Genomic DNA, 17,656 nt, shown 5'->3' on the forward strand with positions numbered 1-17,656 from the left:
CGGCACAGGCGGACCCACACTCGTATGAATTTTGCGGGATGTGGCCTTAACTTTTTCTCCCACGCCGGATCTCATTGATTCCGACTTGATCCGATGCAGCCCGCCTGGCTTCTTAAAATAGTAACCTCCACGTATCCCGGGTCAATGACCTATTACCAGAAGCTCCAAGGCCCATGCCGCATCTCATTTAAGGGTTTTTTTTATTTATTGGTAGAACCTCATTTAAGAGTTTTTTTCAGTAGAAATCTACTACCTAACGTAAAAGCTGCTTCTCGCCCCGCTGAATTTATATACAATTAGTATAAAACTCATCAAAATTTCTTGAATTCGGGAAGAACAAAAAAAGTTAAAAATTTGTGCTTGAGAGATTATTATTTGACAGATTATATGAAATTTTGAGAGTAATCATATGATCAAAAAAAGGTTTTTCGGTTTTCCATGAAAAAAAACAAAGGAGGTAATAAAGTGAAGACTTTATGTTATTTTTTTATCCAGTTTGGTAGATCGAAGCTGAAATTGCTTCACTTTCGAGGTAAATATATTGCGTTGCTGAATTTTGCCGGTCATGTGGATTGTTGAACTCCACTGAGGCCACTTGGCTTGCACGAACGGTCCCACGATGTTTGCCTCACACGTGCCGAGAAAGTTGGTTGGGGGTCGCCTAACCCACCTTACTTTCTTGGTGGTGATCCATTGGCACGTGTGGTTGCGTACGGATAATACGTGTCTTCCATCAGCGAGGGAAGGAAGCCTTAATCATGAAAAAGGGCCCCACGAGGCTCCAACAACAAGAAGTTGGACGGAACGGATTCTAATCCACACGTGATTAAATCGTTTTAGATCAAGGACCACCAGCCGTCCGTCAGATGGACCCCGCGAATCGTTCGGCCAACAATCCGTGACGCCACGTCCCCATCCATCTCCAACTTCCGCTAGAAACCGACATCGAGGAGGAGAAAGTTACGAAATTACCCTCACCGGAAGTCCGCGTGGTGTGCTAATGCGATGTACCATGTATCGCGAGTTTAGTTAATCAGATGGCTCGACGCTAATTCAGTTTCACATCATCCGATTCTAGATAGAAACCTGGACCAAGAGATTTGAGAGAGTAACCGTGCTTTAGATGGCGTTCAATGCATCCTCGCTTGTTTTACCCAAAAAACAAAAAAAAACCTCCCATAAGTTAATTAATTCTCGCGGGACCCACATGCTCCCAGCCGCCAGACCAGAGGACAGTCGCCGTGGCCGGCTCCCGTATCACCGCGCGCCTCACAGTGTCCCCCATACATCTCATCACACGGCGTAGCTCGTGCCACGTAATCATTTCACATTTTTAATCGCTATTCGAGTAAGGGAGGAAGGAAAGAAGATGCCTCCGGCTCTTCCACGGAAGGCGTGGAATTTAAGGAACGCTTTCCTTCCCACTATCCGACACGCGACTCTTTCACACATAAAAATATGTCTTAATTTAATCATTTCTTTACTAAAACAAAAATAATAAACAAATAGCCAGGAAACTCCCGCCATTCCACTTTAACAAAATCTCGCCGTTACACGCTCCACACTCGCGAAGATTACTACTAAATGGAGAAAAAGACGATACTGCACACGAAGGATATGGGCTGGCAGCCTAGTATGATGGGGGTGTTTTCGTCATTGTCCATGGAAGTACTATAAGGTAGCGGCTTCCAGCGAGAAATCCTCGGCGTCGAACTCGCCGAACTCCTCCACTTCCCACCACTGCCGTTTGGAAAAGTCGAAGTCCGTCAAACATAACGGCGGCTCCACGATGAAGCCGAGGGCGTCCACGTCGCCGTACCCGAGGAAGTCGAACGGCGTCTGGTCCCCGCCGTAACGGAGGACGGACGTCGGGGAGGGGTAGGGGTAGGAGGAGTCGTCGCACTTGCCGGACGAGTCGCTGGTGACGGTGACGGCCGGTTCGGTGGGGAAGTTGGTGACGGCGTTGGCTCCCTTTAACATGACGGCAGCGCTGTCGTACATGGCGGCCGCTTCCTCGGCTGTGTCGAAGGTACCGAGCCACACCCGCTTCCGCCGAGTCGGATCGCGGATCTCCGCCGCCCAGCGGCCCCACGGCCGCCGCCGCACGCCGCGGAACCTCTTCCGGTCGTCCGCCTGCGGCGCCCTCGCCGGTTGCTTCGGCGGGGGAACCCGGCGGGCCGATGCAGCGACCTCGATCCCTATCTCGTGCACGTGCCGTTTAACCCGGCGCCGGGCGAGCCCGCTGGTTTCCTCGTCGCTCGAGGACGAATCCGTAGCATCCACGTCAGTGAAGTAGATTCGGACGACCTTCCGCCGGCAGCGCCGCTCCATCCCCAATCTTCTCAGACCTCCGGCGAGCTTGTTGCCGGAAACCGTTTTCCTCGTGGTTGTCACGTGCTCGGAGAACTTCTCCGGCCTGTCGGAGATGCCTGGCCTGAGGCTCATCATGCGTGGCCACAGATCGAGCTATAGGAGCCGCCGATTCGCGGTTTCATCAAAAGAACAATATCTTTTTTCGAAACGATTCGGCGAACTTCTAATTGATAACAGCTCAAGAAATCCAAGTTTTAAAAAAGATTACAGTAAAAATCGCTGAAGAGCTCCTTCTGATTTCCACCTGAAAGATCAAGAAAATCCCAAAAATTAACGTAAAATAAAGCTTCAATCACCCTTTTCCTTTGGGGAAAAACCAGTTTTCGATCAAGAGACACAGATCTATTAGAGTTCTTACTGGTTCTCAGGCGGAAAAGAAGAGAGGTAGAGATTGGGGGTGAGAGAGTGAAGAGGGGGCAGAAGAATGGAGAAATACAAGGAAAGCGAGGGAAGCGTGGCAGAGTAGTGGGGTATTTAAGTGCATTCCCCTCGACCTTATCATTTACTAAATTCCCGGAACGCCCCCGCCCGCCCTCCCCCCAATTTATGCCGTCCAGCTGGCATCTTCGCTGACGCGGATGCTTCTCCGAATTCCCGAAAGACCCCTACTCGTACCGTCCGTAGCCTTCGTAACTTCCTATGCTGTCCATTGTACTCCCCCACTACGTGGCCCACGGATTCACCGCTCACCGAAGAGGAAATCGGAGAGCAGCTGCCTTTACAGCCGTCCGATCATTGAACAATCGTCATCGAGAGCAGCTCTGATTCCATGGCTGATATTAGCCGTCCGATTACTGTGGTCACGGAAATGGTTTCCATGGTTGTAACGGCACTGATCGTACTTCTTATATCTCCAGTCTAACAAGTAACAACGGGACTGACCTCGGGAATGCTGCTTGGTAGCGGGCTTGTGGAGCCCTGTCGTCGACCACTCAGCCAACGAAAATTTGACACGTTATCGAAGGGGTGGGAATTGTTGGAAGACGTGGGAGGGTATTATGGTAATATTAGGAGGGGTGGGATAGGCACGGCGGTCCACGGATGTCATCCTGTGGCTCAAGGAAGGAGCAGCCGCCGCTGTGGGGTCCACCGGCGTGCCGCCGTGGTCTCCGCCCCTCTCCTAAGCACCTCTCTCGCTCTGACGACCGTCTGATCTCGTGGTACATCTCCAGCGCACTAATCCAGAATCCCCGACCTTTTAATTAATTAAAAAAGTTCGTTTTTCTATTATTATTGCTCGTACAGTGGGCTGTCGTGTATTTGATGCGAACTCTATCACTGATCAATTATTGTATGCCGTCTGATTGAACGATAATAATATTTTGATCCGAGGGATTTTGTTTTTCAACCACATCAGCGCTTATGTAAGCTTATTGTAGCAGGCAGAAGTATGGGCAGGGATCATGCCACGTGGAAAGAAAGGTGATTGATGGCCGTTGGATTTTCACGTGCGCTCTTGAAAACAACGTGGCGGCAACTAATTCGGCCCCGCACGAAAGAAGATAGCGAGAGGGCGAACATGCCGACTTCTTTTTTTTCCCTCCATTTTGTCCGTCTCCGCACGTGCTGGTTCGCACCTGGTTGGAGCACTCTAGGAACAATCAGAGCCGTTCATCGAACAAAATCGACATCCAATGTTCATCTGGTTTTGGTGGCGTGCAAACTATCCCAGGTTAACGTCGCCTCATTTCCATGACTATGTTACATAAAAAGACAAGCCTTTCTGCTTACTAATCCTCTCTAGATTTTTGATGGAGATATAAATGCATCCATCAACAAAGGGATATAGAATTATTGGTTCTCAAAGATATTATTATTATATTATTATCATATGATAGGTAACATAGGAAACATCAAAAAGAGCCAGCCAGTGCAAGACTGATATTTGACTATTCATAGCTTTGGTCCTTCCCTCACTAGATATATGGGAAGATTTTTCAAGCCGAAATTTTCTGGGTGCGAAAATGACCCCTGAAGACTTTGTGTCATGAAAGCTCTTCTTCTTAATAGACCGCAACAGGATGTGACCAAATTATCTGCACTGTTGTATGTTAGGAAATTAATTGGAGTTGAGATAAATAAACAAATGATGGATTAGTATATGATGAGTTCATTCAAGTAACTTTGCATTGAAATTCCTAAATGCTACTAGCTACACGTCTGAATCTAGGATAACTTTGCGTTGTTGAAAAATAATTTAATTTATTTAATTTGGTGAAGTAGATGAAGCTCTTTAATATGTTCCTCTTGTTTTTTTTCTTTTTTTAAAAAAAAATGCAGATTGATATGAGTATTTGTCACCATTATAATTCAATGAAGTAGGGGTCACCCTCCCTTTCTCATAACTACCCTTCCCTTACATCATGGCTTATTTGTATGAAATAATAAAATACCATTCATGATCTCATGGGCGCATAAGTCAATCAACAGTAGCAGCAGAAATTGAGGAGGACAAGAAATCTTTCTCGTTGACCTGGCCTTGGAGATGTCAATGATGATAGACTTGGAGCCCAAGTAATAGTGGATCTCTCAAGCTGCTATGCGACCAAGTATGGCAACCTTGGGCCTCAAGCGACGAAGGTTCAAGAAGTCTAAAATATACAGCTTTCTTATTCTACGTGGAAGTCGCATGTACCTATGAGGTAAGGTGCATGAGTGTAACACATAAAAGATGCCCACTTACCAAACTAATACTGACATTTGTATAAAATAATCCGAGATCACATCTCACCTTTGTCAAGGTTTTCAAAGGAGAGAATATTAGGAAGGCCAATACTTGCCTGTGGTCCTCATGGAAAAGAAAAAGAAGGTGTAGCATATAGCCAAATTGACTGACTAGGTTTTGATACCAGGTCATTTTGGCTACTTTAAGACTCCATCACCTTCTATAGTCTTCATCAAATGTTTATCTTTTTTCTCTGATTGAAATGAAATGTTTACCCTTGACTCATCGATGCCGCAGGCAAAGCACGTATGCTTCATCCCATCATCAATCTCATCTTACAACCACGCACTCAAGACCTCTCAGGCACAGAACAAGATTCAAAGCCGACTCGCAATTCATGTCATGCAAGAGTATTTGTGATACCATATGAAATGCTTAGGAGTAAGGTTTTCTGTCATCAGATTTAGTACTATGAGATGATAAACACAGTCCAACCTTTGGATTGTAGCTCCTTTTTTTCATTGCATGGAAACATACAACCTAAAATATATGCAGTCCAGAAACAAGAGACGTGTACGACCATGCAGATATTCAATCGACCACACGAGATAAATCAACGGATTTACTCTCCAGGAAGTCTTTCGAATGGACAATTCCTGTCTCGACGAAAGCAAAGAACGCATGCAGTTCTAGATAACATTCCAAGATTCCAACTTGAACACGCTATTTGTCAATCGAAAGTCAGTTTGATTGAGGTGACGCATTCCACGACTTCTTCTTTTTTTGTAGTTTTATGATTTTGTTTGTTCCTAGTGGAAGAAAACGGAATCATAATATATACATATATCACTCCCACTTTGGTAGTAAAGTGTGTCACTGGAAACTATTGAGAGAGAGTGATTTCAGGGATTCACAAAATGTTGTAGATACATCGAGGAAACCTAAAATAACATCCCCATGCGTTCCCCTCACCAAAAGGACAAAAATAATCATATCAACAATGAAAACATACAGTTTAATTCCATCATTTTTTTTACAATCGTACATGGAAACTGAATGCCTTGAAAATTGTTGCTCAGGAAACCCCGCCTGTTGTAACGCCTGTCAAACTACTCCACTTTTCACTGCCACAAGGACGTGAGACATCGTTGAAACTGAAGCACCCCAATAATCCCCAGTCATCAAATTTCAGACATGATCTGCTGCAACCAGAAAGATGCTCCCTTTTCGATGTAAAAGATGAGGAATTCAGAAAAAGTTCAATGGCTGGTTCATGTGGCAAATTAAATCTAATCAGCTTAAAACTGAAACCCAGATTGTGTTTGTTAAAAATTAACTCACCGAGATTAGAGTATAAAATCACAAAAGATAAGCTTAATACGTCACAGGGCATTTGAAACCTATGTATCACAGTTCTATTACTAAAAGTTATATACCTGTGTTGTAGGATTCTGTTAACACTTCGTATTATCTAACAAACAGTGAAGGGTCAAATCAATTCAACAAAGTCTAGATGATTGTCCTTTGTTGGGTTGTTTATCCATTTAGCTTAATGAGTCCCCAATCCAAAGTGCCAAACTCGCACTTACGGTTTGTATTCCACCTTACAAAGATTGAGAAAGCAAATGGAAAAAAAATACATAACACTGTCTCATAGACAAAAAGAACTTCAATAGCAACGGAATAGGGACTTTTTAACTACATAATTGTTTTGCATCTAGGAAATGAAAGCATTCTTACAGCAATATCAGCAAATTTAAACTCATCCCATAGCATATTTCTGTGTCCAGTTGCGGGCGGTGGTCTCATACTTTGCCCTGTCAGTCCTGTACATTTGAGCAATCTCTGGTACAAGAGGGTCATCTGGATTTGGGTCTGTCAGTAAAGAGCAGATAGAAAGCAAGACCTGTTGCCAAAAAAAAAAAAAACCGAAGGTTATGAGGCTACTGACTCCAGAGGGTTTACCAGCTTTTAGCAAATGCAAATGTAGTTAGTGAATACAGTTTGTTATTGAAATGCAGATTCACCATAACATTGAACAACTATTTCTCTGAGGGTACCAGTATATTACCCGTATTGTATAGTATAATCTGTACAATATGGTATACATCCCGTACCAAGATAGCTCCTAGCCTCTTTTTTCTCATTTTTTTATTATGGTACCATCCAAAATTAGGCGGTACGGGTCAAAATGATATGCACCCCGATTTTAGGGGGTACTGGACGATTCTACTTTGTTCAAACTAGTACGGACCAGTTCAACTCATATACCTAATTGAACCTCGATATGGTACAGCACAACCTATACAAGCTAGTATGGTCAATAGGGTAGACCTTGGCTGGTATGATCACATCATTATTCAAAATTTAGAGCAAGATTTGCGGTACAAATCAGTACTGTACCATACCGAACGTACCGTACCATATCGATACCGAACCGATATGCAATCTCATACCGTATCGACACTTATAAGCCTTGCCATCTCGTACCGTACCACATACCAGTACTGTAATAGAATGGTACTAGAGTCCGGTACCGAGATGGTGCACCTTGATTTAGAGGTTATGAAGCGCACAATTTTATGTTAGAAAAATCATGATATCTTGTGACCTTTCTAGTTTTCTAAAAATTGCAAGCTATAATTTTAGTGGTGTTTGCTAGTATAACGCAATTGCACAAAATCACTCAAATCATGGAATTATAAGATTCTATGTTGAGTATAATTTTCTAAGTTCATCATCGTTGCCTTAGTCATCTTACAACTTTTTTATTTTAGCAACAAAACACTCACTCTCTTCCACAAAAATGAACTTCAAAATTTAAAATTCTAGTTTGAGATATAGAATTAGATCACGATTTTGAAATGTAAACTGCCCAAATGCAGGCTCATCATCACAGATGATATCAAATTACAATTATCTTCATAAAAATAGAGTTGGATGTCAACAGGCCACCCTGAAACACTCTCCATTCATTGTACCATTAGCAAGCGTTATATTTGATTTTTTTTTTAAAAAAAAATTCATTTGCGAGTTGAGGCTGGCTAAGCAAAGTGAGAGAAAATCAGTTAAAAACTTGGACGTGTGCTTCAACAGAGTATGAGCCTGTATAATATTGCATAGTCTACTTTCCTTGTTCCCAACTTGGATATTGAGATCAACAAGCAAACTAGGCTCAGAACCCCCTCAAACAAGATATGAACTCATCTAACATATCACACAGACCATTTTAACATTTTTTTACATTATACCCTTCCAAATATAGCTTATTGCATAGTTGCTCTGAAAATCATTAGTTGCATTTATGATCCTCAAATCATCATGCTTTTGCATGGGTACCCCTCCCGTTAGATTTTTTGACTCACAGTGTTAATAAATAACCATTTCAAGTATTACCCTTTTGTATTGATATTCCTGAAACATTTATATAAGAATATAGCTCTTTTCAATAGAAATGGAATGTTAAATTTTTTTCAGGAATATTAATGTAAAGAGTAATAGTGTCAAATGACACTTAAAATGGTTAGTTCTTACTGTCATTAGTGAAAAATCTAGCAGCATGAATGTGCGTGTCTGTGTGTGTGTGGGTGGGTGGGTGTGTCCATGCGTAAGTAGTGATATCTTCAGCGGGTAAATATGACACAAGCCATATTTGCAAGGGTATGCATGTAAAAAAACTTTCTATTTTATCTATAGAGGCAATAATGAAATGAGGCGATAATATCTTCACCTCTAAATTTTCTGCTTAGGTATCTTGTCCTTTTACATAATCCATTTACATACCAGAACTGTAATAGAAAAGAAAGATATCTGGATGCAATTATCCCTCCCTCTTAAATCATATATCAACAAATGATGATAACAAATATATCTTGAAGGAAAACTTCCTAGTGCCTGTTTTGTTTATTAATTAATATATATGCATTCAATATCAAACAATAAAATATAAAATATTAGTAATACTTATCTTGAAGAAACACTTCTTACTTCGCTCTCGTTGTTTTAGATATCAGGCAAAAAGTAGTTAACAAAGAAATGCAATATATCACAGTTTGCAGGATGGGATTAAACTGTCTATGCACATCAGAGCATGAAGTGAATCAATACAAAAATCTGTTAAGGTAAAACCTTGGAGATGGTCAGGGCGGGGCTCCATTGCTCTTTAAGGATATCCAGGCAGATGCTCCCATTACTATTGATGTTTGGATGGAAGACTTTTGTCTTAAAAGCGACCTAAAACATGAAAGCATGTCATCGGTCTGCATAAATAACAAATTGATCCTCAAAGTTCAAGGAAAATGGTCGGCATGGAAATGACTAACATAGTCATTTTGATGATTCATGTCAACAAGATAATCCCAGATAAAATACCAACAAGTGAACATCATGTATGCACTATGTAATGCTCAAGGGAGTTTTTGCAAAATCCACACGCATCCATGTTGTGGCACAAAGTTCCATAGTGGAAAATTTTCAACATCATAAAATAAATGACACAGATTCCTTGCCTACTTCCTACAACCAGACAACCATCAGATATATTATCGAGCAAAAGTATTAAATTTGCTCATATCTACGATCCTCCCAACAGAGATGTGGAAAGATTCACAATGATATAATTATATGATCCAGAACGAACTCATTTCAGTAATAGATAGATACTAATCAAAATGTGTGGTTTATGCCAAACGAGGCGCAAACAACAATCCATCATATTTGAGACACAGACAATTTGCTATGTGATATCCCTCTGTTGTGATCATCACATATTAATGATTTTATGTCAAGGCTGCATTACAGGTGTACCTTGAATTGCACTAATTTCACATCCCACTCCCATAAAATGTCACAGCAACTAAGTGAACTTTGGATATATTTGACAGTCCTGTATCATCTGTGGACCCTACTAGTATAGCCAACACTATCATCTTCCTACTTGCAGGAACTATGTATTGAACAGCACAATTTGGTAAAATAATACTAAAATATAAATCAGAAAGCAACATGATATTATCTGTTTCATGACTAGGAATCATGGTCTCCATCCTAAACAAAATTAAATTCATAAAGTAATGGAATGGGAGGGACAAAATAGTCATCTCACCAACTCAAAAGAGTTTGTAAGCAAAAAAGACAGTGGACTGTGATTTAAGATTTATCAAGACATCAACAAAACGATCTTGAAGAGGTGTTTTTAGAGTCTACGAGGGGATAATAAGTAGTAAAGAACATAAAAATGTAAGTATACAAGGTAAAAAGGAAATGGCTTATAAATATAAGATCCTATCCTGATGTTTCAGGCACACGGAGGGAATTCTGAGTACCAGGACAATTTTTTCATCCCAGAAACAGAGAACTGGTTGGGTGGATTCAATTATTTAAAACAACACAAAAGGTGCAATCTAAAGAACATAAATTAACGATGCCACTGACCATCTTGAGACTAAATGAAGCCTGATCTCTGATCATGCAAAGGAATCTGACAAGGTGAGCACATCTCCTATTTGATGCTATCAGCACATGGACAAGGCAGAATGACTAGCACACACTTTTGAAGATATCAACTAGCATATTTACAGAAAAAGCACATCAATTCATTAAAACATAAGCAGTTGTTCGCACTTCTCCTATTACAACATTACTACGAATAACTTCTTGCTAACTTAAACATTGAATGCATTAAATTAACTGCATGCCACAATGGAATATTATAATTACGGGAGAAGAAACAAAAGCTGATCCTGAAGTAAAGAAACAAAAGAAGCAATTAACCAAATCCAGAAGTCCAAAACTTATGTCTGAAAACAGAAGTTACACCTTTGGGGGCTTAAAGGGATAATCTGGAGGAAAATGTATCGAAACTAAAAACACGCCTCCAGCATATGGACTATCAGAGGGTCCCATGATTGTTGCTTGCCAGTGAAACATATCTTCACCTACAGGACCTGGAAAGAAATGACAAGTATTCAATCATATAATCATAGAAAAGGTTTACCCCATTTCTTTTTAATTATACTTGAAATACAAAGATTCAAATTACGTGATATGATATTGTAACACAGAGAAATTATGGTTCCAATTCCAAGAGCTAAAAAAGCAAGGATCTGGTGCCAATATCTGACACATGTTGAAGTTTGGGAATGTTCTACTTAAAGGTCCCTCACAAATGTTTCCAAACAGATTATGAGTTGCATCGAATGTAGTTTGAATAGATATCAAGTCACAGTAGGCCAAACATGCAATGACAAATCCATTTCATAGAAGTAATAGTAAAAACTATGCATACAATTGGTTCATTTAGTTAAGACATCTAGTATGGTGGAGACCAACCCCTATCCCTCCCACACTCAACCACTCAAAAAAAATACCAAAAAAGTATTCTAGTTTCTTCAAGTACCACTTCATGAAAGGCTGTACGAATGTTCATTTATTTCCTGGACAAAAGTAAGAAACTATGTGGTCAATTTACTAACCCTTCTTCGACATTTATTTCCTACAATTCGATATGAAAAAATTGCTTCAAAGTTCAAACTATTGAATCAACTTTGACATTTCAAAATGGCTTTACAAAATGAGATCTTGCTCCATTAGACAATTATATTTGTTGTAATCAACCATCATCCCTTGATGGCCATCATCCAACTCTAACATAACCCAAATTACTAGCCCATGTGAAAGCAAATCCAAATCCAAACCTTGACTAAGCAGATTGAGTCTTAAAATATCACTAAATACAACCTAACAATAGTAATAATCCAGCTCAATCTCAAAACACCTAAGAAAAGCATAAATTCAGCAAATATTGAAAATATGTAGGTCTGGCTTACACTACATGATTGTGCCAAGTTTCAAAATCCTATCCTAAGAGATATTTTCACAGCTCTACTTGGCATTTTGAGTCTTTTCTCCGGACCCGCCTTGTAATATGCTTATGCAAAATCACATCCCAGCACAAGAAAATGGAGAAGAAAGAATTTAGACAAAATACTACCCAAATTAAACAGTTTGCACAAACTAAATAGTACACAACGTCATAAAACATCATGAATTCATGATTGATGGAGATTGAGTATGTCAATCCACCAAACTGGTTCATCTGTACCTGCACTGCATGAGGTAGGAGGGTCCTTCTGCAAATCCTTGAGTTCCTTCAAGATACGCTTTGATGCCATAAGTAGCTTCCACAAACGAAAATGCCAATATTAGATTATTAGAACCAGAAAATATGCAGAGCATGGCACACAAATGAAATGGAGGTATAAAATCTCCAATAGCAGCTTTAAGTCCATTTTTCCAACTAAAAACAAGATAAAAAACTAAACCGCAGAAAACTGGAAGGCAAGCAAAACGGTAACACTGAGGGGACAAAAGAGGAACTTTTTGAGTCTACAAAGCCATTTAAGTCATGGATGCCTTAGGTTGTTAGAATAATTGAAGCAAAAAAAAAAATCCTCCTATAAGAGTTTGTTTGGTATCATATCAAAACTTTTTGAGACAATGATGATCAAATAAATTATACTTTTGAAGTTACATGCAATGCAAAGTTCAATTAATTAATAGCTCAAAATGAATTGGGATCCAAGTAAACCAGTATGATCCTAGCAAAAGTGTAACTAATTTTATTAGAATTGACTCAGTTGGTTTGAAATGTCAAGTCTAGCTCATAAAACGTTGATGCTAACATAAACCAATCTAAAAGCAGTAAGTAAACGGATTATATCTCTACTAAACTCCTAGATCCAAAACTTATTAAAATCATGTCCTTCTACTTTCTAGGACATACCCAATCCACAATCTATTGAACTAAGTATGCCAATCTTTCATGACCCAAACAAAGTCATGTGTCAAGAACGAGAAAGGACAAGTGCTCCCTCCAGTTGCCAGATAAGAAAAGGGAAAGTAAGGTCAAGCCTGAAAGTTTAGGGTCAAATTCCCTCTTTTGGTAATTTTCAAAAGAAAGGTCAAAAAGACCAAGATAGTTTAAAGTCTGCATTGCATACAAAAACTAAAACCCTAGTCCATTCTACACATGAAAACATGCATAGAATAAAATCTTAACACACATAGATGACACAATACATACACATAATAAAACATCTGCATGTACATGCACATGGAGTATCACATTATTCAGAAAGAAATTAACAATGTCGCAAGCAACAATGTACTTAGATAGCACAAAAGCAGTTGATATTTTTTTCAAAGAGACAAACCACTGAACCAAGTTACTTCCTTAATAAGTCATTATATGTTAGAAATCCATTAGCTTATGCATAACAGTAGATAGGACAATATATTTCCCCCTCTCCAACTGACAAGCCAAATCCATCTTCGTTACTCCATGAACAAAACAAAGCTGCTAGCTAGAACAACAGGGAACTCCATCACACTGCCACTCAGCTGTGGCACCAAAGGACTGAATTGGTAAAACGATTTTGAAGATTGATATTTAGTTTGTGAAATATTGAACGATCGTATAAATATTTTCTTAGGGAAACATAAGAACACAAACGCTTATCTCTATTTAAAAATAGAAAATTCTAGAATATTATGATTTTAAATATCTAGACAGATATATATCTATCTCCCAGCTATATGCACAATTTATCAGCCCAACACCGCAAGGTTAGCATGTAGGAACATCAGTGTTGCCATATCTGTGCTTGCCTTTATTTTTAAAGTTTCAGGTTTAGTTCATGATTGGGTGTCCTTAAAGCACAAAATGCAAAACTCGTAATCACATTTATATGCATGAGACCTGAAAAATATATATATATTAAAAGAAAGGTAGCACAATTCTGCTTCCTTTTTGGCGCTGCCCTTCTTTCCACGATAGTACAAGATTGTAGCATAAGGACATTGCTGAAGATTTGGAACACACTGATTCCATTATAAATTCATATATAATGATCAGCAAACAAACTGTTACCGGAGCATTTTACACCAAACATTGTTTGATCTTTTCACAGTCCGCATAACTTAAAAAAAAAAAACTACATTATTCAAGCAGCGATTTGGCAAATATCGCTGTTATTTTCTTTTGATATTCTTATTTCCATTATATTTCTAGAAAAAATCCTTATTTCCATTCAAACAGCTTAAAATGGGCATTATAACAGATTACTTTATCTTCCTAGAATATATTAAAAAAAGAAGGACGGCATACATGGTTTGATAAATTATTGAAGAAATATATTTAGTTTAATAAATATCATAATGATATAAAACTGTAGAGTGAAGGAGGTCTCGACTTCTACAAAAAATATATCCAAGAAATTTATAAATCAAAACCACATTAAGCATTAGCATGGATAACTGAAACGAGAACAAAACCACCAAAATATTCAGCAACAATAGAACTCTTTGCCAATACAAAGTTCAGGAATTAAAGCACCGATTCAAATCATCCCACCTCCCAGATATCACAACATGCTCTAGATTAAGAGAATAAGCAATATGTCTTTCGAGATTAACATCCCAATAATCTTTAGAATCTATAAATCGCCTTCGATTTGACATGAAATTATAGATTCCGGATCGGAATAGAAAATCTAGGTTGAGAAGTGGTGATCCTTACCGATCAGATTTAGAGTTTATGGAATGAATCGATGGCGGAATAGAGGCTCCGATCGAATTCTTGACGCTAATGGAGATCGGAGACGGCGATCGGATCGGATCGAGTAATGTCCGATGATCGCAGATTCTTAGAAGGAAAGTCGAAACTCCTTCCGAGGATAGTTCTCGAAGCAGCTGAATTAGGCCTGACGCTCTAAAATGAAGGAATGGTTCTATGTATACTGTTAACTTCTAAGCAGTCAGAAAGATAAAAAGCTAGGCGGCCTAAATTACTTAACCAAATCCTAGGCCGAAGTTGCTTTGATTTGACGCCGCCGGGTTGAAGATTTGCAAAAAAAAAAAAAAAATTACCCGAACTTAGAAACCTGATCCGGGCCTATTTGGGACGGGCTTAGATTAAGAGCTTTTAGTTAGAATTGGATATGAGTTAGATTTTCAAGGGTTTGGGATGGGGGGTTGGGCTCCATGGATTGACCGGAAGAGAGTGAGAGATGAGGAGGAGATCGGGGAGGAAGGAGGGAAGACGTGGTGATGTTTTGCTACATGGATAGATTTATTTGGTGTTTAGGGTGCCCGTATAGAATCCATACCAACCGCTAAGAAGAGTGGCACGTGTAGATATGTATAATAAGGAAGTGCATGCTTAGAGCCACCTACCTCAATCCACCAACCCAGAGAAATTATTAGATTCTATGGCGAAAATACATCCGGACCATGAGATGATCTTTTAAACCAAACATATTTACAAGTTAAAAGGTCTCGTATGTAGCTAATCATTTCAGAGATACTTTGAGATGATAGAGCGCTTCGAAATTTATTATTTTTTTAATTTTTTTAAAATATATTTGTATTAGAATTGTATGAATCATCCGTTTCAGTAAAAAAAAAAGAAAGAAAGAAATTATTAAATGGACCTAAGATGTTGGAATGGAGTGATTACATATTTAAAAAAAATAGTAATTTTATTCTAGATTCATGATGGATATGATCTATCTAATAATATCTCTGAATTAAGGGTTCATGAAGGAGATTAGGGAATCAGAGCCACCGAATATGGATCCGCAGGTTCCTTGTCATTGTCTTCGGTCATACAGTTGTACGAGGCCCCCTTGTGTAAGATGGAATGCATGAAAATGAATTAAATTTTCAAAATTATTGTCATCTTTCACATTTCTTTCTTATATGATTAGGTTTGCTAAGAAGTACAACAATAAGTTGAGAAAGCTGTATGGAAAGTTTAAAATACTAAGTTGACACTATTCCTCTGGCAAATTGCTAACACATGGTGGCAAACTGTTCTTAATGGTTATGGTCCAGTTGATACATTAGTGGTTATGGTTGAGGATCATGTCACAAATCTCCTAGTTTCTCCCAAGGTTGGAAATGTATAGAAAATGGATGCGGGCAAGTTCTAATATGTAGGATGAGATGAGGATAAGGTTTAATATGCAAGCAAAAATATGATGCTTTATAAAGCCTCTCCCGAGTTTAAGATAAAACTCAATCTTATGAATATTTGGCTCATAGACATTGAATTCAATTGGGTTGAGGATCATGTCCAAGTTTTGTTGGCCCATTGCACCTCTAATGTTATGTGCAATGGTGAGACTTCGCCCTTAAGTAGGCCAAGCAGAGACATGAGCAGCATTTGCTTGCTTAAGAGATGAGCCACTTACAGAGACATGAGCCTTAAGTAGGATAAAAGCTTTGATCCGACTGGAATCATCATAGTGTTCTATCTACGTCAATTGAGTAATAAAGAACTTTTTAAATGATTAACATTTTTCTTGATATTAAATATTTAAATCATTTTAAACATTAGCTATTAAAATTTATAAATATTAAATTTGATATGTAGCATTGGATTTACTAGAAATTGAGTCCAGGATCAAATGGATAACCTAAAAAGATCAGTGGGAGGGTATGGATCAAGAGGTCTTAACTCGATATTGGTTTAGGTTGGATATAAAGCAAGGTTTTATTTGTTGTTGTCTTTACTTGGTATAATCTGATCCGTTACCACCAAAGCATAGTTGTGGATGTTAGAAAACCTCTTGAGATATTCATAAATGATTTAAGAAGACTTTGGTAAAAAGAAAGATTTCTACAGTGAGGGATATCTACAGTAAAAAGACCGAAGTGAAGTGATATCTACAATAAAATTCTCCAGATGCCTATGGCAAAAAGCCGAAGTGAAACTTCTCCAAATATCTACGGTAAAAAGCTGAAGTGTCAACTACAAACAAAAGTTCTCTAGATGTCAGTAATAAAAGCTGAGGTGACAGTTTCTCAAAAGTCCGTAATAAAAGACTGAGGCGACATCTATAAGCAAAAACAATAATACTAATATTAATAATAATACAAATAAAAGTAATAATAGTAATAACAGTAATACTATTACTACTACTACTAATAATAATAATAATAACAGTAATAATATGAATAATAGTAACAATTGTAAAAATACTAATAATATTAATAATACTAATAATAGTAATAATAGTAATGATATTAATAATAGTAATAATAATAATAATAATACTAATACTAATAATATTATTATTAATAGTAATAATACTAATAATACCATTAGTACTAATAATACTAATAATGTCATTAATAGTAATAATATTACTAATAGTAATAATAGTCATAATACTAATAATACTAATAATAACAATAATACTAATAATAGTAATAATACTAATAAGACTAGTAATAGTAATAATACTAATAATAGTAAAAATTGTAATAATACTAAAAATCGTAACAATACTAAAAATAGTAATAATACTAATAAGACTAGTAATAGTAATAATACTAATAATAGTAAAAATTGTAATAATACTAAAAATAGTCATAATACTAGTAATAGTAAAAATTGTAATAATACTAAAAATAGTAATAATACTAATGATAGTCAAAATTGTAATATTACTAAAAAGCGTAACAACACTAAAAATAGTAATAATACTAATAATATCAATAATACTAATAAGATTAATAATAGTAATAATACTAATAATAGTAAAAATTATAATA

The 17,656-nt window shown here is 37.9% G+C and overlaps 2 protein-coding genes across 3 annotated transcripts; both read right to left on the minus strand.

Annotated features, from left to right (window-relative positions):
* Positions 1–1,459: 1,459 nt before the first annotated feature.
* Positions 1,460–2,849, minus strand: LOC103723921 (pathogenesis-related genes transcriptional activator PTI6-like). Its single transcript, XM_008815017.6, has 2 exons — positions 2,732–2,849; positions 1,460–2,617 (listed from the first exon to the last, which is right to left on the minus strand). Exon 2 carries the CDS (start codon positions 2,446–2,448, stop codon positions 1,672–1,674), a length of 777 nt encoding a protein of 258 aa, XP_008813239.2. The 5' UTR covers positions 2,449–2,617; positions 2,732–2,849; the 3' UTR covers positions 1,460–1,671.
* A 3,671-nt stretch (positions 2,850–6,520) lies between these two features.
* On the minus strand, positions 6,521–15,066 carry LOC103723920 (ubiquitin-conjugating enzyme E2-17 kDa-like). 2 transcript variants are annotated; one of them, XM_039124487.3, is made up of 5 exons: positions 14,966–15,066; positions 12,141–12,216; positions 10,856–10,983; positions 9,167–9,271; positions 6,521–6,944 (listed from the first exon to the last, which is right to left on the minus strand). In XM_039124487.3, the coding sequence occupies exons 2-5, from the start codon at positions 12,208–12,210 to the stop codon at positions 6,801–6,803; spliced, it is 447 nt and encodes a 148-aa protein (XP_038980415.1). In that variant the 5' UTR covers positions 12,211–12,216; positions 14,966–15,066; the 3' UTR covers positions 6,521–6,800. The 2 variants fall into 2 exon arrangements, with proteins under 2 accessions (XP_038980415.1, XP_008813238.1); XM_008815016.4 differs by lacking the exon at positions 14,966–15,066 and adding an exon at positions 14,616–14,804.
* Positions 15,067–17,656: the final 2,590 nt, after the last annotated feature.

Source organism: Phoenix dactylifera, chromosome 8 (genome assembly GCF_051530095.1).
Source record: "Phoenix dactylifera cultivar Ajwa chromosome 8, Ajwa_hap1_PhDact_Kaust_v1.1, whole genome shotgun sequence".
Taxonomy (NCBI): domain Eukaryota; kingdom Viridiplantae; phylum Streptophyta; class Magnoliopsida; order Arecales; family Arecaceae; genus Phoenix; species Phoenix dactylifera.

What these genes read in the sequence shown, in the direction of transcription:
- LOC103723921 (XM_008815017.6), bottom strand. Translation starts at nt 2,448, where the DNA reads ATGATGAGCCTCAGGCCAGGCATCTCCGACAGGCCGGAGAAGTTCTCC.
- LOC103723920 (XM_039124487.3), bottom strand. Translation starts at nt 12,210, where the DNA reads ATGGCATCAAAGCGTATCTTGAAGGAACTCAAGGATTTGCAGAAGGAC. An exon ending in TCCTACCTCATGCAGTGCAG is followed by an intron (nt 10,984 to 12,140) that starts GTACAGATGAAC and finishes ATTTCTTTCCAG; the next exon opens with GTCCTGTAGGTGAAGATATG. An exon ending in ATCCCTTTAAGCCCCCAAAG is followed by an intron (nt 9,272 to 10,855) that starts GTGTAACTTCTG and finishes TTCATGTTTTAG; the next exon opens with GTCGCTTTTAAGACAAAAGT.